Here is a 27,849-nt window from a genome sequence, read left to right as displayed (position 1 = left end):
CTACACACATTTCAGGAAGTCGTAAAGCAATTCGATTTTAATTGAACCTTCACTTGCTTATGATATGCTAAGAAAATTGAGCACATTATTTCAACTTCCAAATCTGTAATTGTTTGGGATGTGTCTTTGGTTATTTTCAAATTGTTTTAAGGAGGCTAATGTTTATAGTGTGTGTGTGATAATCAAGGTTCCTAGTATTAGGATCAGGATCGGGATCGATATTGACCGTCTGAAAAAATGATACGTATTGGCCGTATCGATCACTCGTATCGGATCGGACTATTTTTTAATTACGTAAAATTCTAAATATTATCTAAAAATACAGAAAAATTTCTAAAAATTTAGAAAAAAATAAGAGGAAAATAAGAAAATAAATTACTCACATATGATGCCTAAGAGCTTAAAAAATGTATTAACCTACTTAAAATTTAAAATTTTGATGAATATCAAGCTTTCTCTCTCTCCCCCCTCTTAAAATTCAAAACTTACTAAAAAATTACTCACATAGACAAGGTTCTCATTTTTTATTTACTTCTTCCCTTCTCTCTCTCTCTCTCTCTCTCTCTCTCACTCAGGCTCTCAGCAACTGGTGGTGCTGCTTCATTGCAGTAGCAACAGTAGAGGTCGTCGGATCCACTCGGTACAGGAAGAGAGAGAAATGGAATGAGCGGAATTAAAAACTGAAAAAAAAGATAAAAAACTCATCCGAGGTCGACGAGGTTGAAGTCGTCGGATCTTCGTCGGAGAATGTCACCGGAGGTTGAGGTCGTTGGAGATCTACTCGGTTGCCGGTGGAAAAAGTGAAAAGAAGAGAAAAAGAAAAAAAGAAAAAAAGAAAAAGAGAAAAAGAGAGAAAGAGAGGCAGGTGAAGGGGTAGGGTCTGGGTCGGATCCCACCCATCCCGACCAATTTCAGGCGAGATCGGCCAATACGATTGATCCCGTTCGAAACGGATCGGGTATCAACTAAAATGACAGATACCCTAGCCGAAACTAGCTAACTGGCTGGTTTTGGCCAGGATCGGGATTGACCGAAATTGGGAGCTATGGTGATAATAGATCGGTGGCGGACTATTGCACTTTGACTAGTGAACACTTATAATATATATTTTTAACACATGAAATGATGAAATAATTTAGTCTGAACTGCACATCCAGATTTACTTGGGAAGACATAAAATTGTCGTGGTGGTCTTTTTCTCAGTAAGGCAAAAAAAAAGTTCTTTACTTTAATGATTTGGATAAAATAATCAAGATGAGAATATGCTGTTGGGGAAGTATTTTTTGGATAAAATTGGATAAATTTAGATTTCATTATGGTCCAATAATTCAATAAGATTGCATGCCAATCCTAATTGAAGTTAAGTGATAAACTAGTAAATACTAGTGGAAGGTGCTACTGGTGGGAAAAAAGAAAACAGAAATATGACTTGGTTAAATGTAGGGTGAAAGAAATTGATGTCTCTAGTTGCTTGATAATAGATGTTCTTTACTGTTAGGGTTCATGTGGCCAGTCTGCTTAACTTTAACATATAACATAGTGATGGTAATTGTGTGACTTGTAGATTAGAAGGAGAGACATTGGATAATAATGAAAAATGGGATTTTTTTCATTTTAATGAAAAAGAATGTTTAGACTTTAGAGTCACTCCTTCCTCTCATGGAATGTTGTGCTGGTTGGCACAGACAGCATGAATCCACACATATCCTTTTAGTTAGTGAATGTATCTTGATACTGCCTAACTTTGTACCGTCGGCATGTATCCTGACGATGGCTAGCTGACAAACACCCTGTGCAACTGGCACAACTTGCTTCCTCTTCTATTCAGTTTGGATGCAACACATGTTTGGAATTTCTTTTCTAGGTGTTATATGATATTATGAGATATACATTTGAACTTGGAAGACAAGATTTTTAATCCTTAGATTTATGGGATGTTGGTCAAGTAACATGTTGCTTCACAGAGTGCATGTCTAAATGCACTTTTATCCTTGACTTCAGAGGGAGGAGAAGTGGGAGATAGCTGGCTGCTGCTGTAGCCAGTCTTTTTTTTTTCTGAAATTTTAAGATTTTCCCTGCACTTTATAAATACTTTAGAATTTTGCATAATTAAAAAATTAGTTTGAAACTGGAACTGATATGGCGGCTGATCCTGAAACCAACACTTAGAATCTTGATCAGAAAGGTTGTACTTGAGAGTTAAGGGTAGCTCTTGTAATCTTCTTCAAGTGCCAATACCTATTGTTAGTCTAACATAGGCCAATTTTTGCTCATGCCATACTGGTAGTTGGGTTCATAACTTCATACATATTTTTCACTGTTCCCAGATTTATCTAATAGGGATAGTTGTGCATCTAAAGTAATTGAAATTTCTGGTAATCTGATCTTGTACAATAAAGGGTATCCTCAATTAATGCAAAAAACCATAATTTATAGTGTACATGTGCAATTTTATGATCTCTGATTCTTGCCCTTTTTATCACGTGTTATTAATTACCATGGTTATGAATTTATGATGATGTTACATGTAGCTTATCATCACTTCTTCTATTTTTTGTCACACTCTTTCTACCTAAAAAGGCCTAAGCAAAACATAAAAAGTGATATTGCCCAGCTCCCTGTTTGAGCGGCCAGAGTTTTACTTTGTCACATCTTTCACAGCTGAAAGGTTCTTTACATTAGAGTCATGTCATATTAAATTGTAGATGCTTCTTTTCTTCATTACTAATGTTCATATTTTTCGTCTCTAGTCCACTTAACCGTAAAATAAAAATTCCTAAAACTGTACATCAGCAATTTTTGTATTCCTAACTAATTATTCATTTGGATTATGTTATCATCCTCAAGAGTACTTTTTTGAACAATAAGTTTGCAAATCTTTCACAAGTTGCAAAGTGCACCATTTTGTTATTTGTAGCTTTAATAGATGTTCACCTTTAAGATGACTTTCAGGACTACGTAGGCAACAAGAGGCTGGAGCTGTCAGGGCAGCTTATATCATTGCTTTTTGAGGTAATCTGTGCTACTTCCTTGCTAAATTTACTTAGATTTGATCACTCTTTTAGTCAATAAAAGTTCCTTTTTCTTGTAGGATTTGTTCAAAACAATGAATTCCTTTGCTTTAGAACGTTTGAACAAAGCTTATGAACAAGCTAGTCGCTCCAGTCCTTTGGATTTTAGTCATGTAAGTAAGAGTGATCTTCAATCACTTATCATTTATTATCAGTAGTTGCTTTCTCCATCATTTTTCTCAATACTTCTTGACGTGTTGGATAAGGTGTCATTATTCTGGTCCGTGCTGATTGGAATTTCAGTGCATTGATGACATCGGAAAATGGAATATTTTTAATATTTCTCTAATGATTCCTATAAATGGTTCTAATCTGACCAGCCTATGCCGGTTTTACTAGTAGTTCATTTATGTCGGTAAATTTATTAATTGATAGTCAGCAATTCAGCATCTGACTAAGCAGGTATATAGTATCCTTTTTATTATTTTCCTTACTGTTCTCTAGTGGCTTATAATGAACATTTATTTGCAAAATTTGCAAGTAGTTGCTTTTCATTGTGGGTGTGAAAATTTGGAACTTTCTGAAACTTAGAGAATAAATTACAAGCATAGTCTTCAAAATCTTTTCTGGCCTTAAATCTATATGCCAGATTGTTTATTAAAATGCACAGCTAATTGAAGTTTGTATATAATTTTAGATGACTTCTTATATAAGAACTTCTGGGTTGTTTACAACTGTGTCTGATCAATTGATTGTTACCAAGTCTACTATTTTTGAATGTCATACATGCTCATATATCCCTGGAAAGACTTCAACAAGTTTTGCAAATTGCAGCTTACTTTAAGTGATTATTTAAGTATTTAACCATTCTTAAGTTATACAGTGTCTATATACAACTTCAATTATATGTTCATATTCAGAGTTTCTCTTGAAGCTGCTTTACAATGCTGATCTTCAGAACTATGCATGCTGGAATTTTTCACAATTTCATTATTTGGCTAACCATTTTTACTAGAAATTTTTCAAAAATTCTTTTTCATAAGTGGATTCAAACTTATGTCTAAGTTTCCATTAGGATTCATTAGTGCAGCACACTTTTCTGTTCAGTGTGTATGCCTATATTGCATCTTTGCCAACGGGTATATCTAATCTTTTGCCTGCATAGGGTACTGTTTTGCTCTTTCCTCTGTTTGTTGAATACATTTGCTGATCACTCTTTCATCTTCAAATTGCTTTTCTCCTATAATGATATGGGACTGATCCTTCTGCTATAGTGGTTGCATGCTAAATGACTAAATCCTGATTGCTAGTTCAGATTCTGCAAATGGGTGAACTGGGATTATAAGTTTGTCTATGCTTGCAATAATTTCTTGCTTCTTTAGACTATATATATATTTTTTTAAAATCTTCTAGTTTCTTCTGCTTGTCATATGTGAACCTTAACTTCTGCCTGTTTAAGTTGGTAATCTCTTCCTTTTCCAGTTATCTTTGTTGGTGTATATGTTTTTAGAACGTTATGATGTCAGGTTGTTTCTTTTGAGATATCCTAATTAATCAGCTTGGAGTATACAAAAATTCTCTCCCTGAATTTTACTACTTTTTCTATACAGTATATAGTGACAGAATTCATAACTTGTGGCTTGGAGAAGGCCATCTCTACTGGAAACTGGGACTTGAAGCGCTTTAAGATGCATAGGAAAGGTGTATCACAGGTCGCTATTTCAGCTTGTCTTCTTTTTATTGTCTGCAATCTACGTCTGCACAAATTACTTATTTAATTTGATTGTTGCAGGTTCTTTCAAGGTTGTCTTTCATTGGTGCTTTAGGTCATATGACACGCATATCACCGCAATTTGAAAAGTCTCGAAAAGTGAGTGGACCAAGGGCTTTGCAGCCTAGTCAGGTGAGTAGAATATGTCTTTCAAGACTGCAGCACCCTTTATGTATGATTTTTGTACCAAGTTTTTTTTTTCTTATGACACTTTTCTTTATTAAAATGTCAAATGTATTCCTAAACAGTGGGGCATGCTTTGTCCATGTGACACTCCTGAAGGGGAAGCGTGTGGATTGACTAAAAATTTAGCTTTAATGACTCATGTTACAACTGATGAGGAAGAAAGTCCACTGATCACTCTGGTTTGTGCCTTTTCCTGACTGTTATGCTCTAAACAAGTATTTTACTTTGGCTTTAAGTTTAGAGCCACCAATATATTTTAAGTTGATTGCACAAGTATGTCTATCTCAATGCACAACTCTTTAATAATTTAATTCATTATGCTTCTCTTATGTTATAGTGTTCCATGTTTCTCACTTAATTTGCTATGTGATTTCTCGACGTCATTTAGTGTGATGGTAAGGCTTGCTAATGTGCAGGTAGTTAGGAGAGATATGAGTGAACATCCTATAACAATTGGACTCACCTAGGTTTATCACTTTATTCTTTGCATTGGTTATACATGGAATTACCAAAGATATTTAAGAGGGTGTGCCATCTAGTGTTATATTAATGATAAAATGTTTTAATTGATGAATATAGAATAAGTTTAGAGGTCTTATATTAAATGTGCTTAATGTGTATCATTTAATTTAAGTTGAATATCAAGTTTGAGAAAAAAACTCTTCTTGATAAACAAATAATAGCTAATGAGAAGTTGTGAACTACCAATTTTTGTAGGTTTATCACTCAATTACTATCCTCATTCTTCGGAGGCCATGCCATAGTTTTAGTGCTAGAAGTTTTAAACTTCTGTACATATATTTTTTCATTATTTTCTTCCTCAATGTTTGGTGTTTTTATAATGACCATATAATTGCAGTGTTATAGTTTAGGTGTTGAAGACTTGTCAATTCTATCCGGAGAAGAAATTCATGCACCAGGTTCATTTTTGGTTATGCTAAATGGGCTTATACTTGGGAAACATAGGCAACCACAGGTGTACATTGTTGTATATTACTACATGTGTTGCATAGCTAATTCGACTAATTTCTCTACCTTGCTAATATTGTCAGCTAATGTTTGCAGCGCTTTGCTAATGCCATGAGAAGATTGCGCCGATCAGGTAAGATCGGGGAGTTCGTCAGCATTTTTGTTAATGAGAAGCAGGTAAATTTTGTTTTTTTGATATGACTTATAAGGGTTTTCAGCATTTTTGGTCTACTTAATTATCATTACTGCAGTGTAATGTGTCATTGTTTAAACATTTCTGCCCACTTCACCTGAGTATGCAAAACTTTTTGTTGCGAAGAATTGGCTATGCTATTTAAATCCACAATCAGTGAAAACTCCTCTCACTGTTACTTTTCCTCAAAATCCCAATCTTTCATGAGTTCCATTATGTCTTCTGTGTGGGACTGGAACCTCTTCTTTTTGTTCCAGTTGTCTTCTATTGTTACTTTTTTGGCAGATAGCTTAAAGAAGTCCAGTATTCTAATATCTGCCGCTTCAGATGCTTGCTTTCTTATTTGTCATGCTATTTCTATTAATACTCTGTCTGAGTTATAGTCTTTTTCGCCCTTTTTGTTGTAAAGTTGTTACTATTCTGATATACTTTGTTATTATCATAGTTTTAGAATGATATCTACCATCAGTCCCCCCCCCCGCTCTCTCTCTCCCCCAATATCTGCATCCGCTGAATTTTCTGTTTAATTTGAATTTCATTGACATTCAAAGAGCACCTTTGGAAGACTATCAAAGATGAGTAAGGAATGAGATTAGAGAGAAAAAAATTAGGTCCTTAATGACTATATGATGAAAAATGATTTTTAAGTACAAAATGGCTGTCTTTTTATACTCTGAGAAACCCAGAGCTTTATCACACAGAGCTGTTTGTTTTTGATGACCTCAATAGATAAGTAATCATCCAAATCTAAGCAAAAAGGATTTTCTAGTCTTAAGGTTGATGTCTGCATCTACATCACAAAGAATGATGGAGATCCCAATTAAATGGGTTTTTTTAGACCCCTGATTTTGATCATGAATGGAATGAAAATCATTAGCCAATTTGTAATAATTTATACTGAAAATGCCAACTATTATGTATCTCCTAGGCATATTTATGATTTTGATTGTATGGTCCACTTATTTAAATATGACAACTAGGTACTTGCATAAAGTGCCTGAGATTTTTTTAAATTTTAACCTATAGTACAATTAAAATTAAGAATATCTTTGTGGCATGCATATACACTCTTGAAAATCATGCCTAGCATTTAGCAATGTGTATAAATTGAAATTTATTGTTGTCACCCTTTATGTCAAGATTATGGAACCTAGTTTCGGCCGGATTGGCTGATACTTGATCTGTATTTGGTTGGGATCGATTGTATGGCTCACCCCATCCAATACGGGTGCGGGAGGAAAAGAGAGGGAAAAAGAGAGAAAGAGAGGGAGGAAGAGAGAGAGAGATGCGGGCTGTGACAGTAAGAGGGAGAGGGGAGAAGAGAAGGAGAAAAAGAGAGGAAGAGAAGGGAGAGAGAAGATATGGAGAAAGTAAAAGAGGAGAAAAAGAGAGTGGTGGTGGTGGTGGGGGGGATAGAGAGAGTGAGGTGGTTGCAATGATAAAAGGGAGAGGGAAGAAGAGGAGAAAAAGAGAGGAAGAGAAGGGAGAGAGAGAAGAAATGGAGGAAAAGAGAAGTTGTGAGATGTGACGGTAAGAGAGAGAGAGAGAGAGAGAGAGAGAGAGAGAGAGAGAGAGAGAGAGAGAGAGAGACGGGCGAGAGAAGTAAGAAAAAAAATTAAAATCATAAAAAAAAAATAAAAGTTGGTTTGTGGCAGTATGAAAGAGGGGGAGAGGAGAAAGAGAGATAGGGTTTTAATTTTTTTTAAGGTAATACATTTTTAAAATTTGTAGACTTCATATATGAATAATTTTTATTTTCTTTTTATTTTCTCTAATTTTTTAAATTTTCTGTATTTTAAAATAATATTTAGAATTTACTTAATTAAATAGTTTGATCCGATACGAGCAACCGATATATATCGTTTTTCCAAATGGCAAATCCCGATTCCGACAATGAGTTTCAGAACCTTGGTCAAGATCTTATCATGGTCGTGCCAGCTGCAATTCTGAATGACAGAGATAAAACATTTTCTTTTTAAATTAAATTTCTAATAATATTTTTCAAAGCTAACATATTTTGGAATAATATCGAGTTCACTTTATAAAGCATCAACCGTTCAAACAAGGTTCAAAAATTTATAACTCTACATTAAATAAAGGTCATTGCGGCAATAATGCTGGTGGCATGCTTAACACATGCAAATTATGTTGCCGCACTTAATTTGGCAGATTTACACTGCATAAATATATGCCGGTTGCACACATTCAAGAGTTGATATGTTTTGCGATACAAATATTAATTGTGCAAGCATAATATCCATTTACATCTGGTGTATCCTCTTTTTTTAGTTTTTACTTGTCTGATTATTTCTTTTCTTTTCCAAATGTACCCTATCTTTCTCATTTTCTGCATGTAATGAGAACATGGTTGATCTGAATGGTGATGTCTTATCTCTCAAAGATATGTGATGCTTTGTACAAAATTCAAATATCATATTCGGTATATAAAGTTTCTCGTTTTGATGCATATGCAGACAAGGACATCATAGATTAAAGTCAAGTGATCTATTCATCTCTGATAGACTGATATTGAGAATACTAAAATGAGTCTCTCATGCATGGTTTTACATAGAGAACTTTTCCTAGTCTCTCATGCACGGTTTCATATTTGCTTCATAAATACTAAAATGAGTTGCTTCCGGTATAACCTTTTCTTATTCTCAGTGATTTCTTCTTATTTAAGTAACAATTTATATTGCAAGTCATAAAAGTTTTAATGAATTCTAGTGAGCAGTAAATGTTCATTGACTAACTTTTTATACCCTTTCAGCATTTATTAAGCTCAAAGGATGTACTGTTGGTTAACTTGTTCCAATCCTTTTCTCTCCATTTCTCCTTTGCTTAGTAGTTTATGGCTTTATGCAGCAGTCTTCTAGTATATCTCTCTTCTTTCTAGGCATAAAACTGTTCTTACGACATGGGGAGATTCTGCAAATATCTCTCCTCTCTCTCTCTCTTGTGTAAAGATGTTCCGTCCTGGGAGCTTGTTGCATCTTCAGTTCAGACCTTAACCGTGGAGTATTATATCCTTATCAACTATGTTTATATAATTTTGCAGAACTTTATTTCATTAAAACCTGCTTACATGTGCTGGTTTATTACGTCACTAATTGGCCAGTATATGCCTTTATTGTGATTCATGAGACACCTTATTTTTTCTTGATTTTCTGACCAGGTATACATCTAACTGCTACTAAAATTTATCAAACATCTACAGTGCTGCGTTTATGTTGCCTCGGATGGAGGTCGTGTTTGTCGTCCACTTGTGATTGCTGACAAGGGAATATCAAGAATCAAGGAACAACATATGAAAGAACTACGGGTTTATTTTTGTTACTGTTAAGCAATTGTTTTTTAAATTTTAATGTCTCCAATCTATCTGTAGGGGATTCTAACTGGATTTAATAACCAGGATGGAGTCCGTACTTTTGATGATTTTTTACGTGATGGATTGATTGAGTATCTTGATGTCAATGAAGAGAACAATGCCTTGGTAAGTGATGATGCTTAGTTATTTATGCTTGCTTTTCCACATTAAAGATCTTTTAATTAGAATATTTGAAAAAATATTAATAGATTGCATTGTATGAGCTTGGAGATGATAAAGATGGATCTGAGACAGAAAAGGATGATGTTAAGAAAAGCTGCATAACACATATAGAGATCGAACCGCTCACCATTTTAGGGATTGTAGCTGGTCTTATTCCTTATCCTCATCATAACCAGTCTCCACGAAATACCTATCAGGTTCAACAAGATTCAAATTATATAGCTTAGTTCGAAGATTCTTAATCATTCTTTTGATGCTAATACTCTTTAATATGACAGTGCGCAATGGGAAAGCAAGCAATGGGAAATATCGGTTATAACCAGGCATGTGGCACTTTGACATACTAATTTGTTTTCTTGAAGATAGAAATTACATAATTTGCTTCTTTACCTCCACACCAATTGAATATTATATCAATATTTGGTCTCAGTTTATTTGACATGAAAGATGGCCTATGGTTTTTCTTTGATTGTTCTGTATCCCAATTCTTACTGATTGACTGTATAATTTCTATTTTGTAGTTTACTGAAACATTGCTCAACTAGGTGCTGTTCAAGTTGTTTATGTTGTTCAGTATGTATGCTAATGCAGTTGCGGAGCCTTTTGAACATCTGAGCTTGTTTATTACTATTTTATTACTATATTGTATGTGTACATGTTGGTATGCCTTTATCTATGAGTTATGATGACATGCATATCATAATTTATGTCATATTTAACATATTACAGTGAGTTCACCATTCAAAGTTTCAACCCTTCCAATGCTTACCTTACAACTACCCTTTTGGGTTGGATTTGTGCCCTATTACATTTACTGTTTTTAGTGTGCTAGTAAAGTCTGATCTTTGTGTGTTATCTGTATGACAGAAGGCTGTGTTTTGTACTACTTCCATTGGGTCTTTGTAGCCTTCCAGCTGTGTTGATTTACCAATCATAAACTGAGCCATTTTTTTGAAAAAGTTCTGGGGCATTAGGAACCCACAAATCATAAATTAATGGAAATTTTTTCATCAACAGCAGTTGGAACTTCTCCATTTGAAACCAATGTAAAATTCCTAGGAAGATGGGTGTTGGCTGAACATTGTTTAATGCCTACTCATATTAGCCATCATTATTCATTCGCAGCTTCCCAGATTTTGTATTTCTTTGTTATTCCTTATGAACTTCTCCATTCACGTCCCATGCTGAACAGCACATTCCCTGCTAATAGAATATTGACATTTGACACACAAAACCCCAGGTCGAGGTGTGCCAAGCCATGGTCGACACGGGTGCATGCTGAACTAACATGGCCTTGTGCCGACCCGTGCCGACACTGATTTTTTTTTTGTTTTTGTTTTACATTATAAAAACTAATTTGGGATGTTAGATCTATTACTTGTAAGGATCTTTCTACGTAGATTCGTGCTAGATTTATAAAAAATACCCTTTAAAATGTAGGAACTAAAGGAAAAAAAATTTAATTTCGCCTAAAATTTCACCCAAATTTCATAATATCTAAAATTAATATGTCTAGGTCAAATTGGGAACACAATATATTAACTCCATATGAGTTGATTGAACCCAAATTTTATATTTTCTAGCTAAAATTTCAGCATTCCCCTAATTCTTTCCACAAATTTTAAAAATCTAAAGTTTATATTGGAAGGTAGAAACATGTTAAGATTAACTACATTCTACTAGTTTTTAGTTTTAATTATGTAGCTATTGTCAATTAATTAATGTGTTTAATCATATTATGTGTTGTCATTTTTCTACTTAATTATTACTATATCTTTAATAAAATAGGTTATTTATAATATTATCTAAAGATAAAAGACTCTAATGTAGACTTTAATATATATATTCAAACCAAAAAAATACGTCGACCCTAAAAATTATAATAGAGGTGTGCTAGGGGATGCTACTGGCACACAGGAGTGTGTCGAATTGGCATGTGCTATGCTGACCAGGTATCGACATGGCCATAATTATTTCAGATGATCTTTTGGATAATCTTTTTGCCGGAATCTATTACTTTCTAAAGCTGACAATACATATTTGTTCCTTATAAAATAAATTACTCTATGTTGCTTTGCTCCCATATTCTGAGTTCTTCTATACTCGCAAATGTACTATATTGGTGAATTTTCTTTTCTGTTTGGAGTTATAGGTCCTGTTTGCAATTTAACTCATCCTTGTTTGATAAATTGATTCTTGCCACTGTGAAGGAAATTTTTTAGTAATAACATGTTGCACATTATGCTAACACTTAAATCATGAACTAGGTGAAGAATGACAAGTTATTTTAAAGCAGAAATCATCATAGTTGTAGATCATTGTAATAAGTATCAAATGAATATGTTAATTGACAATTTGACACAAGATCTTGAGATTCTCTTCGTAGTTGGTATAGCATGCATCTAAGCACATCAATTTGTTTAGACTTTAGGAAGAATAATTTGACCAAATATTGATTGACCACTATCTCTTATTCCAATTTCTGAAAATGTTATGATTCATCATATGTCTAATCTTTGGACAAGAAGATGTGATGATTCACCACTATGCCTAATTCCACTTTCAGAAGACTGACCATGAGGTCTCTTAATGAAATATTCATTGGATTGGAGAGCAATAATATTAGCCTCAATCATCATCTTTGTACCCTAACACTGTTAAGTCCATTGCCACTCATGATTCTTCTCCTTTGTATCCCAATTATTGAAATATTAAAGCATCCTTTAAGAAGAAAATCATGCCTAATGATGCATTCTTGTAATGCCCTCTTATTCGTTACAGTGCAAGTGGATAATTAACAGAATGCGCAAGCAAGATTTCCAATGATCTTGCCTACTGTTTTGCTAACCTGTAATTTCCATTCAATTTGGTTTATCATGATCTGATTCTGAATTGAGAAAGAATTTTGTTTCTCTAACTGTTTATGATTTAGTTATAATATAGTTCTGAATTATTCTACTTGCCATGAGGACATTAAACCCATTTATTTAACTTATTGCAGCTGTGTCGAGCTGACACTCTACTTTACCTGCTAGTGTATCCACAACGTCCTTTGCTGACAACAAAAACAATCGAGCTGGTTTGTATCCATACCTTTGTGGTCGCAAATTTGTATAGCAATACATATTAGTAACAGCGTTTTACAGGTTGGATATGATAAGCTTGGAGCTGGACAGAATGCTACTGTAGCTGTTATGAGTTACAGTGGTTATGACATTGAGGATGCTATTGTCATGAATAAATCCTCTCTTGATCGTGGTTTTGGTCGTTGCATAGCAATGAAAAAGTAACTAATGTCTCCATAAAGTGTTTTTATTTATCTTCATTTCAACCGACAGTAAGTGCTAATTCCTTTACTTCTCTTTCTCTTTTTCCAGGTATACAGTTGTCAAAGAGACTTATGGTCCTAATATATCTGACAAAATTGTCAAGCCTCAAAGAGATAAAGATGGTGTCTTACTTAGGCAGAATATGCAGGTAATTGACATACTAGCGGAACGTACATTGATTAGAAAATCCAAACATTCTTCTCTTACAAGGTTGATAATGTCATGCAACTGTGCTATATAGTGCAATGCATCTTTGAACAAGGATTTAGGAACTGCAAATAAACATTGTGCTGCTGGCTTGTTAGCATGAGACCTATAGAGGGGCATTGCCCATTTTGCCCGGTACAGTCGGTGCATAGTCATAATTCTGATGATGTGGGAGGAAGTGGCAAATAGAGGAAGGCGGAGGGAGTGGCTGTGAAGTGAGGGGAGCCAGTGGGAAGGAGGGACTGGAAAAGAGAGAGAGAGAGAGGAGGGAGAGAGGGAGGGAGGGAGGGAGGGAGGGAGGGAGGGAGGGAGGGAGCAGAGAAGCCAAAGATGAAGAAGTTGGCTGCTAGGGTTAGGCATCGTGTGAGGGAGACTAAGAAGGAGATGGAAGCATATCTTATCCATTCTTGTAGGAACAAAAAACCCATTTAACTCATCCTAAATAACTCTGTGCAGGCTGGATAGACCTAAATACACTTCCAACACATACCGAAGCCCATTTAACCAGTGGTTCAAGTAGGCCCAAACACCATTGTATTTGCTCCTCCATGATCATGTTTGGTTCCGATCTGTTTTGTTTCCATCAAATATTTCTCTCCCTTGCATGTTTTAATCCTAGTTACCACCATCTTCATCTCCATCTGCTCTCTTTCTCTCTTCTCCTCCCACCATCTCTCCTCACTCCCCTACGCTCTATCCACCTTCCTCTCTCTCATCTTCTATCTCTTTCTCATATTCTTTGTTTAGAAAGCCTTATTCTTGTCGTCATCTTGTTAACTTACCAAGTATTCTAAATGCTTAAGTATAAGTTGTTAGAGAATGATGGTTTCTGAGTTTTCATGTTCTAACACTCTCCCTCACATTTATGCTTGAGTACATTTTTGATAGGTTGATGAAGTGGATAATTTAAATGGATTGAGTTTTTTTTTCCTTTTCGTATCAAATGGGTTTTTTTTTTCTTTGTCCAAGTAGTTAGTGAGTTAACAATGGATAGTTGTAGAATACTAGGATGACACATAAATCTAGGTCTCAGGCATCTATGTATTGCAAATATGCAATGCTAGGGCTTTTTCACTAGAGATTAGAAATGGCTCATATTATAACAAATTGGAACTAACAAATTTGCTTAATGAGAGGAAACCTGTGATGGTAGTCTATTAGGCCTTGCTTATTTTGAGTTTAGGAGCCTCTCTTGAACTAGTTCAGGAACTCCTAAACTGGTTTAGTAACCAAACATCTTTTTATCTTTCTCATATCTATTCAAGTTTACTCATAAAAAAATCAAGACTAAAAAATGAGACTAACTAATCGAGTTCGAGGCTTAGTCTCAAACTAAAGAAAGCCTTAAATTTCTTTGAAGGAGGATCCACTACATTGGAGGTGGGTTGCATAATTCAACTAGAGGAAATTTTATATATGATGATTGAAATGATATTCAACACATCTTGACAATGTAATTTCTATCTAGATATTTGACACAGTATAATTCTTATACTTATTAAAGATCTGTGGTATAGTAGAAGATTCATTGTTCTCAGCAGGAGGCATTGGTGATGATTACATCTTGTAGTACTAATTAAAAGTTTAAAACAAGGTATTGTTTGGTACTACACCAGAGTATACTGCCATACATAGTTAACACAAGCTAATCTCTTCTCATGGCATAATGGATTGTATTACTATGTGAAATGATAGTGGGATTACCTTAGATTGGGTTGAAGGAGAAGAGAGAGGAGAAGAGAAGAGAGAGGAGAGGAGAAAGTGGTGAAAAATGTTTTGTATTTCACATTTGATCAAAGAGGGGTTGACCCCTATTTATACAAAGTCACCATGAAATAAGATAATTAGATAATATATAAATCTAATAACTCTAATACCCCCGCTCAAACTCAAGGTGGATCATAAACCGAGAGTTTGCCAACTAAATGAGCAAAGCGCAGAAGGGGAAGAGACTTCGTGAAAAAATCGGCAATCTGCTCCTCAGTACTGAGGTGATAGAGCGAAATGATGCCAGCTCGATATTGCTGCCGAGTGTAGTGCATATCGACTTCAATGTGCTTCGTCCTCATGAAAAATAGGATTTTCAGCGAGCTTTTTAGTACTATCATTGTCGACATGAAGATGAGTTGGGATGGGTAAGGAAACACCCATATCACTAAGGAGGCGACGGAGCCAAACAATCTCCTTAGTTGCCGCACACATAGCACGATACTCTGCTTCAGTACTGGAGAGACACCACATTCTGTTTCTTGCTACGCTAAGAAATCAGAGAATCTCTTAGAAAAATGCAGAAGCCAGTAGTAGACATCCGATCAGACTTGTCACCAGCATAATCTGCATCGCAATAAGCTCGCAGAACCAAGATAGAAGTCGATGGCATGAAAAGAGAGCGAGTGATGGTGCCACGAAGGTATTGAAGAATACGTATAAGAGCAGCATAATGAGTAGTTCGAGGAGCCTGCATGAACTGAGTGACAAGACCAACTGCATGAGAGATATCAAGCCGAGTAATGGTTAGGTAGACGAGTGTCCTAACCAGTTGACGATATCTAGTCGGATCTGGAAGAAGCTGACCGTCATCAGGCTAAAGCTTCACATGGAGCTCAACTGAGGTAGTAGCGGGACGAGTGTCAGTGATAGTAGCATGACTAAGAATGTCTGTAATATATTTCTACTGGGACAACAAAATACCATAGGATGACGGAACAATTTCGATACTCAGAAAGAACCGAAGAGGACAAAGGTCCTTCATCTCAAACTGACTCTGAAGATGCTGCTGAAGGGAGCGGATCCCGGTTGAATCATCTTCGGTGATTATCATATCATCGACATACAGAAGGAGGATGACCGCTGTGCAGAAGACCGTAGAAACATAGATGGCTTAGAGGGGCTCTCCTGAAATCCATAGGCTGTGAGAACACTATGAAAACGATCAAACCAGGCACGAGGGGCCTGCTTGAGCCCGTAGATAGCTCGTCGCAATCGATAAATGTGACCTGGAGGAAGAGGGAAACTAGGTGGAAGGTCCATGTATACCTTATCGTCAAGAAGGCCATGAAGAAACGCATTCTTCACATCCATCTGATGTAAAGGCCACTGGCGACTGGAAGCAACAGCTAGAAGAGTGCGGACAGAAGTCATCCGAGCAACTGGAGCAAAAATCTCCTCATAATCTATCCCGTATTCTTGAGTAAAACCTCGAGCAACCAAACGAGCTTTGTACCCGACAATAGATCATCAGGTTGATATTTGACCTTGAAGATCCATTTGCAGGTGATAGGCACAATGTCTGGTGGGCGAGGAACAACATCCCAAGTATGCATCTACTGAAGGGCCTGAAGCTCATCTGCCATGGCTTCCTGCCACTCCGGAGCCTGGACTTCCTCATGATAGGACCTAGGCTGAGAGGTGGAGTGGATGGCTGCAAGAAAAGTGTGATGCTCACGCTCTGGGTAACGATGAGCGGGCGTAGGAGCCATCAAAGTAGAGGATGGGATGATCGGAGAGATATTACTAGGAGTGGGGGTCTCAGTTGTGGGAGGAGGACAGGATTAGCGAGTATAGAAGTAGGGCAAAGTCATCATGGGAGGGGGGTACTCCTCTGGGGGGGCTGGGAACTCAGCGAGAGAGCGGTCCGATGGAGCAGAAGGAACTGGTAGTAAAGGCATGTCGATGGGTAGAGAAATTTGAGGCATGTGGGATATTGATGGTGGGGCTGAACTAGGCACCTCGGAGGGGATGGAGGATAGCTTAGGAGTAGGGAGATTTAGAAAAGATAAATCCAAGGGAGCTAAGGTATCAGTGGTAAAGAGAGGTATCTCTTCCAGAAAAGTGACATGGCGCGATATCCTAAGACGATGAGCAGAAGTGTTATAGCAATGATAGCCTTTATGCTCAGGACTATATCCTAGAAAGACACTTAGCTGCCCTAGGGGATAACTTGTTATGTTCACCCGGAGGAAGAAGAACAAAACATGTGCACCCAAAAACACGAAGATGACCATTCGAGGGGGAAGTACCATAGAGACGATCGTATGGAGTCAAACCATCAAGGACAGATGGTGGAGTTCGATTGATGAAATAGAGAGCAGTAAGAAGAGCCTCAGCCCAATAAGAACGAGGAATAAAAGCCTCAAAGAGAAGAGCTCGAGTGGGCTCAAGAAGATGACGATGTTTTCGTTCGGCAACTCCATTCTGAGCAGGGGTATAGGGACACGACTGCTGAGGTAGAGTACCGACGGAAGCATGCATAGAACGAAACTCAGAGGAAAGATACTCACGAGCACTATAGAAGAGAAATCGTAATAAATCTGACACACTTCATAGCACTGACGCATAAGGTAAACCCAAGTGAAACGAGAAAAATCATCAATGAAACACACATAGTAAATAAAACCAAGACCCGAAGGGAGTGGAGCGGGTCCCTAAATGTGAAAAGGGGAATCAGAGATATTCGTACTAAGAGGAAACGGAAAGGCCCAATGTTTTGTCAACCTGCAGCCAGTACAAGGGGACAAACAAGAAAAATGACCACCGCCTAAACATCCAGACTGGGACAAGGTCTTGAGACGTTGACTCGATACATGACCTAGACGTCGATACCACAAGTCTGAAGGAGAGAGAGGAGTGACTAAACAAGCACTGGGACGAGGTGATGGAAGGTGAAGCTGATCCAAGTAATAAAGCCTGTGTATCTGACTACCGATCCCAATCCTCTGGCCTGTAGACGGGTCCTGCACAACACAAGAAATAGAAGAGAAGGATACAGTGTAACCAGAGTCAGAAAGCTGAGTAATAGAAATAAGACTCATGGTTAGGCCGGGAACAAGCCAAACATCAGATAAAGTAAGACGACTCGTGGGATCCGTGGTAGGAGTGATGTAACCAATATGAGAGATAGAGTAATAGGTCACATCAGCTGTATGAACATGAAGAAGAGTGATAGGGGCAGAGGTGAGGCTAGTAAAGATGGAAGGGTCACCAGTCATATGATGTGAGGCGCTAGAATAAAAAATCCAGGGCTTAGTCATACCAAAGACAGCAGATGCAGAAGTAGAGGCACCAGTGAAGTTGAGAGCTCCATGAATGAGCTGCTGAATCTGCTGGAGCTGCGCACTGCTGAAGGTGAGATTGCTGGAGTGATCAGATGGACTGGTATTTGGTGCAACGGTAGAGGAAGCTAAGTGACGACTTCTGTCCTTGTTTGATCCCCTCTTTGCCAGAACGGGGAACAAGCTTAGGATGAAGTCGATAGCAGCGAGCGGCAAGATGGCCAGGACGACCACAATGAGTGCACATAGGATGCGATGAGTGGTGATCTCGTCTAAGCACATGAGTGACGCGAGCAGCAGTCGAAATATCAGACGTGACTGATATAGGAGCAAGAGCAACACTAAGCACACTCTATGGCTACAGAAGGTGGTGTAAGACGCTGCCTAAGCTCCTCAACCTGTAACTCAGCTATGGCACTGTCCAGGCTCGGCAGAGTGGAGCGATGCAATAAATGACGAGTTAGATCCCCAAATTCCGGACAAAGAGCATTTAGGAAATCCATCAGATGATCCTCGTCACGGTGGCGCTGAGCGGACATCGAGTCAAAGGGGTGGCTGAAAGTGAGCTCCATTGATGTAAGCTCACGCCATATGTCAGTCATGCGGGCGTAAAAGTCCTAGATAGAGAGCTGACCTTGTCTGACCTCCTTAGCATCGCGGCGGAGCTTAAAGCAACGCATCAGACTCGATTGAACAAATCGACGACTAAGATGAGCCCAAATGGCCTGAGCAGAAGACAAGGTCTGAAGCTGAGGTTGAAACGACCGATCAACCTGCAAGATGAGGTAGGTGCAAACCTCCATGTCACGTAGCTCCCACTCATCATACTTCGCAGACGGAACCTCCGACTAAACAACCTTGGGTGTGTTAGACTCAGTAGAGGTCACAGTGGTGGTTTGAATGATAGTGCGAAGGGGAGCACATCCCGTAGAGATGCCGTCAATGTGCCCGAGAAGATGTCGCCCGCGGAGGACTATCTCAATAGAAGATGCCCATGTGATCCAATCCCAGTCGATGACAAATAGAAAATCGACTAATGTTACACTCTCACGACCGAACGGAACATAAGATGCCATTAGAAGGTACGGCAATTGATTAGCCACCTTGAGAGTGATGTAAGATTTTCCACTTAGCCCACTCAAGTCTTTCGTCGAACACTTGGTGAGTGGAAGTTTTGAACAGAACAGCAGAAAGTGAGAATACAATGAATTTCCGTCGAATACTTGGTGGGAAGTAGGTGAAAATATAATGCTGCAGGTGTAGAATAAAAGAACTGCAAAAAAGAAGGGCTGTGGAGGCGGGGAACTTTCGTCGAACACTTGGTGGGCGCTAGCCAAAACAGTGGTGTCGAGCTGTCAGAATTAAAGGAGATGAAAGGCAACTCGATCAAGAACAACATCTTGAAGGGTGGTTGCTGCACTGTTGCTTCTGAACTAAGAAGAGGAAGGAGACTGATGCCTGTGCTGCTGCTGAAAACAGAGGCAGTTGCGACTACCGTTGCTGCTTCTGCTGCTGCAGTTGCAGGAACTCGCGAGGAAGAGTGGATGTGCTGCTGCTGCTGCTGAAAACAGGGGCAGCTGTAGCTGCCGTTGCTGCTGCTGCTACTGCGGTGGCTGCGGTGGCTACGGCTGTTGCTATGGGGGCTGCGGCTGCTGCTGCAGTGGCTGTGGTGATGGAGGCTACGGCAATGGCTGCTGTAGCATTAGCGAGCTCGAGGAGTGAGGCGGCAGCTCCCAAGCTCAACGATGGTGAAAAACTATCCAAGAGGGAGATGACTATTGGAGAATGAGAGCTAGAGATCGGGACGTTCTGATACCATGAAACGATAGTAGGATTTCCCTAGATTGGGTTGAAGGAGAAGAGAGAGGAGAGGAGAAGAGTGGTGAAAAATATTTTGTATTTTACATTTGATCAAAGAAGGGTTGACCCCTATTTATACAAAGTCACCATGAAATAAGATAGTTAGATAATATATAAATCTAATAACTCTAAAACTATGCACAAAATTGTGCAACTACAAAATGTATATGATGATTAGAATGATATTCAACACTTATTGACATTGTCATTTCTATCTAGATTTTTTTTCACACAGTATAATTTTTATACTTACAAAAAATCTGTGGTACATTAGTGATGCGCCTGGAATTGTTGTTTTTCTTTGTCAAGAAAGTAGGAGGATGACTTTAGAGTGTTTTAGATTCTTAATTTTCTTTTTCATGATATGGTTTATCAAATTGTCTGTGTATCTGAGTGGTCTGTACCATTCTCTGTTATGACACTAAGGAGTCATGAAATGTTCACAGATACTAGATGCTGATGGAATTGCTGCACCTGGTGAAATAATTCGCAATCATGATGTTTATGTAAATAAACAAACTCCTGTAAATATTTCTGACAGAAGTGGTACTCTGAGAGAGAGGTCTGGTTGTTCTAGATTTCCTTTTTGGAGATGAAATTCTATCCAAGTGATTATAATCAATGTTCCTTTGAAATACCCAGGGACTACAAGGACACACCTGCTATGTACAGAGGCCCTGAAGGTGAAACTACTGTTGTTGATCGTGTAATGCTATGTTCAGATACAAATGACAAGTTATCCATTAAATTTATCATCCGGCACACGCGGAGGCCAGAAGTGAGTAAATTTTAGTGGTTTGGTTGTTTCTTCTTGCAGCAAGATGATAGGATTACCTGGTTTTAATTTGTCATGTGTTATCCATCCAGGTTGGTGACAAATTTAGTAGCAGGCATGGCCAGAAAGGTGTTTGTGGCACTATAGTTCAGCAGGAAGACTTTCCCTTTTCTGAGCGTGGAATATGCCCTGATTTGATCATGAATCCACATGGATTTCCAAGGTCTGGGTATTACTTAATTGGATAGCTTGACTATCATATTTACTTTAGAAGTTTCCTTATTGCTAATATGGGATCTCCAGTCTCTTCATTAAGTATATACTCTTTTCTGTTCTACACTTCTACTAATGTTTCTATTAGTGAAGGATGGATTCAGTTTAGAATTATTATCTTTAGATCTTAAGTCCGTGTTAAGAAAATCACTTTGAAATTTTGAGGGAGATAGGATTTCTAATTTGACTTGGTTTAAATAGATATTGAAAATCAAAGTCAAAAACCAAAACCTATTAGATTTAGGGAAACTGAATCCTATTAGATCTAGAAAAATCAATTTAGAATCGAATTTTAGAAACCGAATTCAAGTAAGAAGGAGAAAGCCGAGTAAGAGTAGGAAAAGTAAAACATAACAAACACACTGGCATAAATTTTTAATGTAGAAGATCTCTCTCTTAGAGAGGAAAAAGACTACAGATCTGTCCAAAACCAATCGATCTATTTCATCAAGTAATAGAAATAAGATTTACTTATAACTCTCTTGACACTCCAATACTTACGTGTTGTAATCTCTTGTTCGCATTCATGTGATTAATTATTCTCGTGAAATAGAAGACCTCTTGTTGGTATGCACTTGAGCTATAAATCAGCCTATCGCACACATGTCATTGGTGGTATATGTCGATGATAAGAACTTGATTCAGCTCCTTTGATGCTCTTGATTGATCTCCGATGTTAAAAAAAAAAAACAATCAAGCATATGTAAGTGGCTCCTCATGCTTGATTTGAAATACACTCCTTGAGAGAACCAAGAACTCTTCTAGTTTGGAACTTGAATTTCCTTGAGTTTTCTTTGGATGGATGAAGTCTCTTAATCTTTGGTTCAGCTCCGCCAATGTGTTACAACTTGTGGTCGATGTTTGACTAGCATTCGAACTCAAATAGTTCCTTACAACTGATAGAAAGTTGAAAGCTTCAAGTGAGGGTTCAAGGATATCTTAGAAGAATTGGCTCAATTGGCCTTGTGAATACCTCTGGATCCCTTATATAGACTGTGAAGAACCGCTGTAATTTATACTAAGTAAATCTCCGAAAGAAACTCTTGTCCGAGTCTAAAATCAATTCTGCTGTCCAGACACCACTTGTTTTTCCTTTTGTAAAACATGACTTTTCCTTCTGATTCTATAACAAATTACAGATGGGGGTACTGTTCATCTGATTCTATAACAAATGCTGAATTTCTGATTTTTTTTTTCCTTCTTTTCACTTGAATCTTCAATTTTTTCACCCATAACACTCTTCCATAAGACCATAAGTAATATATATTGATCATACATAATTTTTAGATTGTACATATAATTACTTAGTGCACTCACAAATTTGTCATTACAATATTTTGCACTGACACACTTGATGAAGTCCCAGATAAGTGCAAACAAATTGTTGAATAGAATTAGGATCAAAATGCTTAAGTTGATTTGTCCTTTTTTTTTTGGTCTCTTGTTGAGACATCTGGTTCCTTGTTTGGGAGGTCAAGACTCACCTTGGTGGACACCAAGAGTTCCATTATACCTCTTTCATAAGAAAAAGGAAAAAATGAAAGAAAGAAAATGATCCGAGTCTTTCTTCTTCACAATCAAGCTAGTGAAGTATTTTATTAAGACCAAAATAAGATGACCTAAATCTATGATAGACACAAAACTTTAGCCTTTAGCTTGAAAGATTCATGAAGTCTTTTCATAAAATAGCAAGAGATCCTACAACAACCTTTGAAGATATACCTGAAACGTGACTGCTCTTTTGTTGTGCAATTTCATTTTGCTCTCTTGTTCTTAAGTGGAAGCACAAGATTTGTGGAATAAAATATTCAATATGACACTTAGTCATATCTGCCTTGCTGCGGGTCAGCACCTCCAAAGCTAGGGCGATAAAGAAGGTAAAGATTCTTTTCAAATATGAATCCCTTGATTCTGGAATAGTTTAGGACATAAAAAAGTGACGATTCCCTGATTTGTGCTTGCTATCATGCGTTTGAGTCATGAGAACTTTTTAGTAGTAGACACAATATCCTTTTCAACTACCCTTCATATGATCTGAATAATCCTACTACCCGTAAAAGGAACCATATGAAGCCCTAACCTGCACTGTTTTTCCCTGAGGAGTAACTATTTTCTGACTGATTTTTGTTTTGTGACTTCTGTCATAGTCGAATGACCATAGGCAAAATGATTGAGCTCCTTGGTGGCAAAGCTGGAGTATCCTGTGGTAGATTTCATTATGGTAGTGCGTTTGGTGAACCAAGTGGCAATGCTGATAAAGTGGAAGACATAAGGTACGTTGACGTGCTATTATCACCAAACTTCAGCGTTGATCATCTGCTAATCCCTTTATGGAAATTTCAGTGATACACTTGTAAAGCATGGGTTTAGCTACAATGGCAAGGATTTCTTATATTCAGGTAGTCCTTTTAAGTCTTTCTTCTCTTTTTTGTAATATTATGCACATTGAGAAAAAAGTATTTGGTCAACTTTTAGAAAGTGAAAATGTACTTAAAAATAAAGATTTAAAGGAGAATATTACTTGAGGTAAATTCAACAACAATGTTATGCCAAATCCTTTCAAATTACTGGTAAATTTAGCTTATCTATCATATGTAGATTGCAACCAAAAAGTCAAGGGAGAATGATCTGTTATTGGCCAGAAATGCAACTACAGAGTAAGCATCCTAATGTTTCATTGGAAACTGGGAATAAAAGTCAGAAGATTTGTTTTGGTTTAGAAGTATCTGAGTCTTTAAGGTTTGAGTTAGCCAAATAGCCATGTAATGGCCAAAGGAAGATTGATCTTCTTAAAGTCTTCGATTGTTCTATATTCTTTTTGTTCATCTGGAATGGTCATGATCTTAGATGAACTTCTTGCCTTGTTTAAAGTTTAAACCACAGTTAGATTTGATAATTACCATATATATTGATTCAAGGACCAAAGTTAATATTTTGTTTTCATGTTCAGGCATTACAGGTTATCCACTTCAAGCATATATATTTATGGGGCCAATCTACTACCAAAAGTTGAAACACATGGTAAAATCATGGTTTACTTTTCTGTTTCTTCTTTGCTGTCATATTTGCTTAAGAAGAATCTTTTCGAACTATCTTAGTCTCAAAAGAAATTTCTGTAAATTTTTAAAAGTGGCTTATTTTCTGAAAATAATGTAAATATATTTTTGCCATTTGCATTTACTCAGGAAACTATTTGCTTACAGGTTTTCCTCTGTTATGATTGCAATTGATTTAGTCATTTATGACATGTTCAATATGGGCACCGGTTGGCTTGTTCTAGGCTTTCTAGCACATCTTGATACTAAGCAAGTTTAGCTTGAACCTTGCTTAACTGCAGCTATGCTTGTATAGACCTTACCTCAATCAGTCTTGGACAATAAGATACAGGAGGGGGTGTTTGAAATTGTCATCTTTACATTTTCTTAACAGTGTTCCGCAATTTTCATATTTAACCAAAGGAATTTCTCATTTCACATCCTCATTATGTGTTTATTGCAGTTTACACCTTGACTTTTTATTATTTTTAACCATTGTTTGAAGTTTCGGTTTTGGTTATCTGTTAGTTTTGATTTTGACCGCTAGAAGAAATGAATTTTTTGCCAAAAGAAATGTCAAAATCAGAAATCTCATTTCACATCCTTGTTATGGGCGGGGCTTCCTTGGTTCATGTCGAATCCCTTTCAACTTCGACATGGACCAGGCTGCTCAATGTCGACCTGAACCCAACCTGCGCAGCCCTTGAGCACCACTAAGTGCAAAATGATAAAAATGAAAAAAAAAACTCCCTTTACATGAAAAGACTTTTGCCTTTTCTCATTCTAGTGTGATCTCTGATGCACTCTCTAAATTACTCCCTAATTAGTTTTTTTGTCTGTTGAAGTGCTTCCATTCGATATTGAAAGAAATAAATTATGTCTTAATTTACATTTCAATTGCCACACAGCTAATTCAAATAATAAATGTGGTGGAGAATGTGGTTTCATAACATCTTAGAACAAGATAATTATTATTGTGCCTTTTAAAATCTTCAGATGCCATCATAGAACTTAAGTTGTCATAGGATCCATCAGAACTTCATTTCTGTGATTCTTATGTCATCGGAGGGTCCATCAGAACTTCATTTTGTCACCAATCCTTGTCATTTTTCCATTAGGAAGGTCAAAAATTGTTTAATCAATCTTCTTGATTTTGTATAATGTCCCCTGTTCTTTTCCTTGCCAGGTGCTTGATAAGATGCATGCTAGAGCTAAAGGACCACGTGTAACACTTACCAGGCAACCAACTGAAGGGAGAAGTCGTGATGGAGGTTTGCTCTCGTTTATTCTTTATTTTGATCTTGGATATGTCCACCTGACATGTCTGTGTAGAACAAATATGAACCCAGTCCTTCTCATTCTTATAACTACATTCCATGTCACAGGACTTCGTTTAGGAGAAATGGAACGTGACTGTTTGATAGCATATGGTGCTAGCATGTTAATCCACGAACGTCTAATGTTATCTAGTGACCCTTATCAAGTTCAGGTACTTAACTATAAAGCTGTGTTTCTCTCACTGTCATCATGCATATAATCTAGAATCGTGCATACATGGTATCTCATGTAATTAGGAACTATTCTTAACCAGTCTGGTTGAAACTATGACTAAAGTTTATATGTGATCCAGCAGGGAAACAAATCACATTGCTTTTTCAAGAAGTGCACCCTCTTTGATTTTCTATTTATTTAATATTTCCAATGGAGCAACTAAAATTTGTTAGAGTGAATTCTCATCTTACAATGATTAGATTCTATCGTGGTGTAGATCCATCAAACAATTTTCTTTAGTACACAAGTATGAAGTTCTTTCAGTTGCCGATGGAAAGGCTAGTATTATTTAGGTATTATGTACCAGTATGGTGCAAACTTACAGTATGCATGAAAATTTCCCTTCCATGATAATGGATGAATCCTGTACTTCCGTTGCTTTATATGCTCCTAAGCTCTTGTGGGATGGCATGTTGCTCATGAAGGTGTATCTCCCAGACTGACACTTTAGGTTAAAGAAGGAACATTTTGAATGCTTTGAACTTTTCGTAAGCAGATTTTAGTTTCTTTTAGTACACAAATATGAAGGTTTTTCATCTGCTGATGAAAAAGGTTAAAATATTTCAGTTTCATCAAAGTTGATCTAAGGTGGCTGACTTTTCAATTTCTAGACCCGCACCAGTACAGCAGTAATGTTATTATTTTGGAACATTAGATGTTAGCAGCATTGCTATTTCTTATGATTTTAATTATGCTCTTCAAGTTTTATTCAGGTGATTGATCTTCTATTCCAGGTATGCAGAAAATGTGGTTTGTTAGGTTACTACAATCACAAGTTGAAGACATCCTTTTGCTCAATGTGCAAAAGTGGAGAAAATATAGCTACCATGAAACTGCCATATGCGTGCAAACTTCTGTTTCAGGTAGTATTCTGATTGGATTGCTTTTAATTCGTGATAAGAGGTTCATAGATGTTCATGTTTATGTTTCCGGACGTTTACATGACTACAGGACATCATCACTTCTCTTGACCTTATATACATTTAGTTCTTGTCTTTTGTTTTGCTTTGTTTTCTGTTTTTATGGGTTTTTTCTTTTTATTTTTTATTTATTTAGAAGCTCTAGGTCTTTTTTTACGTCAAGAGCATGAAGTGTGATAATTTGGTCCCATCTGTCAGGAGGGGGTCAATGTCAGCTAAAATGGTCAGTTATATGATTACCTTTGGTTTTGTTGAGGGCCTTCTCAAATTTGAGTTGTGCTCCAGCGGAATCTATGTTGTTGGAAAATGGCTAGAATGATGACAATAATAAAAGTGAATACATCATCTCTTCCACCATTGATATTGGCTAAGATATGGAGCGAATTTATGACTGTTAAACAACGGTCAGAGTGCTAGTTGAAGAAGCTTCAACTTCTTTGGAAAAGGCTTTGTTTTTTGACAATTTGTGGAAAGATTCATACCTGTACTTCATGGACTACAAGCTAATCAACTAATTGCTATTCTTTTTCCTTCTGTCTCACCAGGAGTTGCAGGCGATGAATGTTGTTCCGCGTCTGAAGTTAACAGAAGCTTAATTTACATGTTCAATCTGTTGGCACATACATACCTATTCCCAAGGATGAGAAGTCATTTCTGCAAGTAGTAAACACAGACTCCATTGTTCGTAACTTACAATGCAAAGATACAGAAGAATTATCTCAGCATCGATTTCCAGCTATACTATCTATTGTTAAGAAATGACTAAAGTTTCACTAACCAAGGTTTCCTATATCAGTATCACGCAAAAGGATGAGGATTAAGGAAATGTAAAGTGGTGTATAAGTTTGGAAGAGAATTGTCTCAACCTTTTGCTTTATGGTACATTTGTTCTGCTGAAAAAGGAAACACCTGTTCATCTATTACTCAGACGAATTTGCTGCAACTAACATCGAAGCTAGTTTTATTTATGTACTATCTCTTTGTAAAGGAAATCTCAGTGAAATTTGGGAGAACTATACAAGTACAAAGAGACGTCCTATTCTCTCTTTGTTTTTTCAAATTTGTATAGAAATGCTTGGAGCAGATACTCAATTGAGATTTTTGTATAGAAATGCGATGATTTTTATCTATAAATCAAACTGACAATTTTCATGTTAATACCAGTAGA

At 37.1% G+C, this 27,849-nt stretch overlaps 1 protein-coding gene across 1 annotated transcript in view; it reads left to right on the top strand.

Moving 5' to 3' along the window:
* LOC140788744 (DNA-directed RNA polymerase III subunit 2) overlaps positions 1 to 27,839 on the top strand; it is a 37,895-nt gene extending 10,056 nt beyond the window's left edge. Inside the window, exons 15-38 of the mRNA XM_073138153.1 lie at positions 2,953 to 3,012; positions 3,092 to 3,184; positions 4,622 to 4,723; positions 4,804 to 4,914; positions 5,031 to 5,147; positions 5,828 to 5,944; positions 6,034 to 6,114; positions 9,348 to 9,452; positions 9,543 to 9,623; positions 9,707 to 9,877; positions 9,959 to 10,003; positions 12,682 to 12,759; positions 12,827 to 12,966; positions 13,058 to 13,157; positions 20,574 to 20,689; positions 20,770 to 20,905; positions 20,995 to 21,125; positions 23,323 to 23,448; positions 23,519 to 23,574; positions 24,126 to 24,196; positions 25,397 to 25,481; positions 25,596 to 25,699; positions 26,496 to 26,624; positions 27,227 to 27,839. Of these exons, the coding sequence (XP_072994254.1) occupies positions 2,953 to 3,012; positions 3,092 to 3,184; positions 4,622 to 4,723; positions 4,804 to 4,914; positions 5,031 to 5,147; positions 5,828 to 5,944; positions 6,034 to 6,114; positions 9,348 to 9,452; positions 9,543 to 9,623; positions 9,707 to 9,877; positions 9,959 to 10,003; positions 12,682 to 12,759; positions 12,827 to 12,966; positions 13,058 to 13,157; positions 20,574 to 20,689; positions 20,770 to 20,905; positions 20,995 to 21,125; positions 23,323 to 23,448; positions 23,519 to 23,574; positions 24,126 to 24,196; positions 25,397 to 25,481; positions 25,596 to 25,699; positions 26,496 to 26,624; positions 27,227 to 27,277 (2,406 nt within the window). The 3' untranslated portion in view covers positions 27,278 to 27,839. The remainder of the gene's footprint in view (positions 1 to 2,952; positions 3,013 to 3,091; positions 3,185 to 4,621; positions 4,724 to 4,803; positions 4,915 to 5,030; positions 5,148 to 5,827; positions 5,945 to 6,033; positions 6,115 to 9,347; positions 9,453 to 9,542; positions 9,624 to 9,706; positions 9,878 to 9,958; positions 10,004 to 12,681; positions 12,760 to 12,826; positions 12,967 to 13,057; positions 13,158 to 20,573; positions 20,690 to 20,769; positions 20,906 to 20,994; positions 21,126 to 23,322; positions 23,449 to 23,518; positions 23,575 to 24,125; positions 24,197 to 25,396; positions 25,482 to 25,595; positions 25,700 to 26,495; positions 26,625 to 27,226) is intronic.
* Positions 27,840 to 27,849: the final 10 nt, after the last annotated feature.

This window comes from Typha latifolia, chromosome 5 (genome assembly GCF_019914945.1).
Source record: "Typha latifolia isolate L0001 chromosome 5, TyphaL0001v2, whole genome shotgun sequence".
NCBI lineage: Eukaryota > Viridiplantae > Streptophyta > Magnoliopsida > Poales > Typhaceae > Typha > Typha latifolia.
The sequence above is the reverse complement of the archived record's forward strand: the minus strand, read 5'-3'. Positions and strand labels throughout refer to the sequence as shown.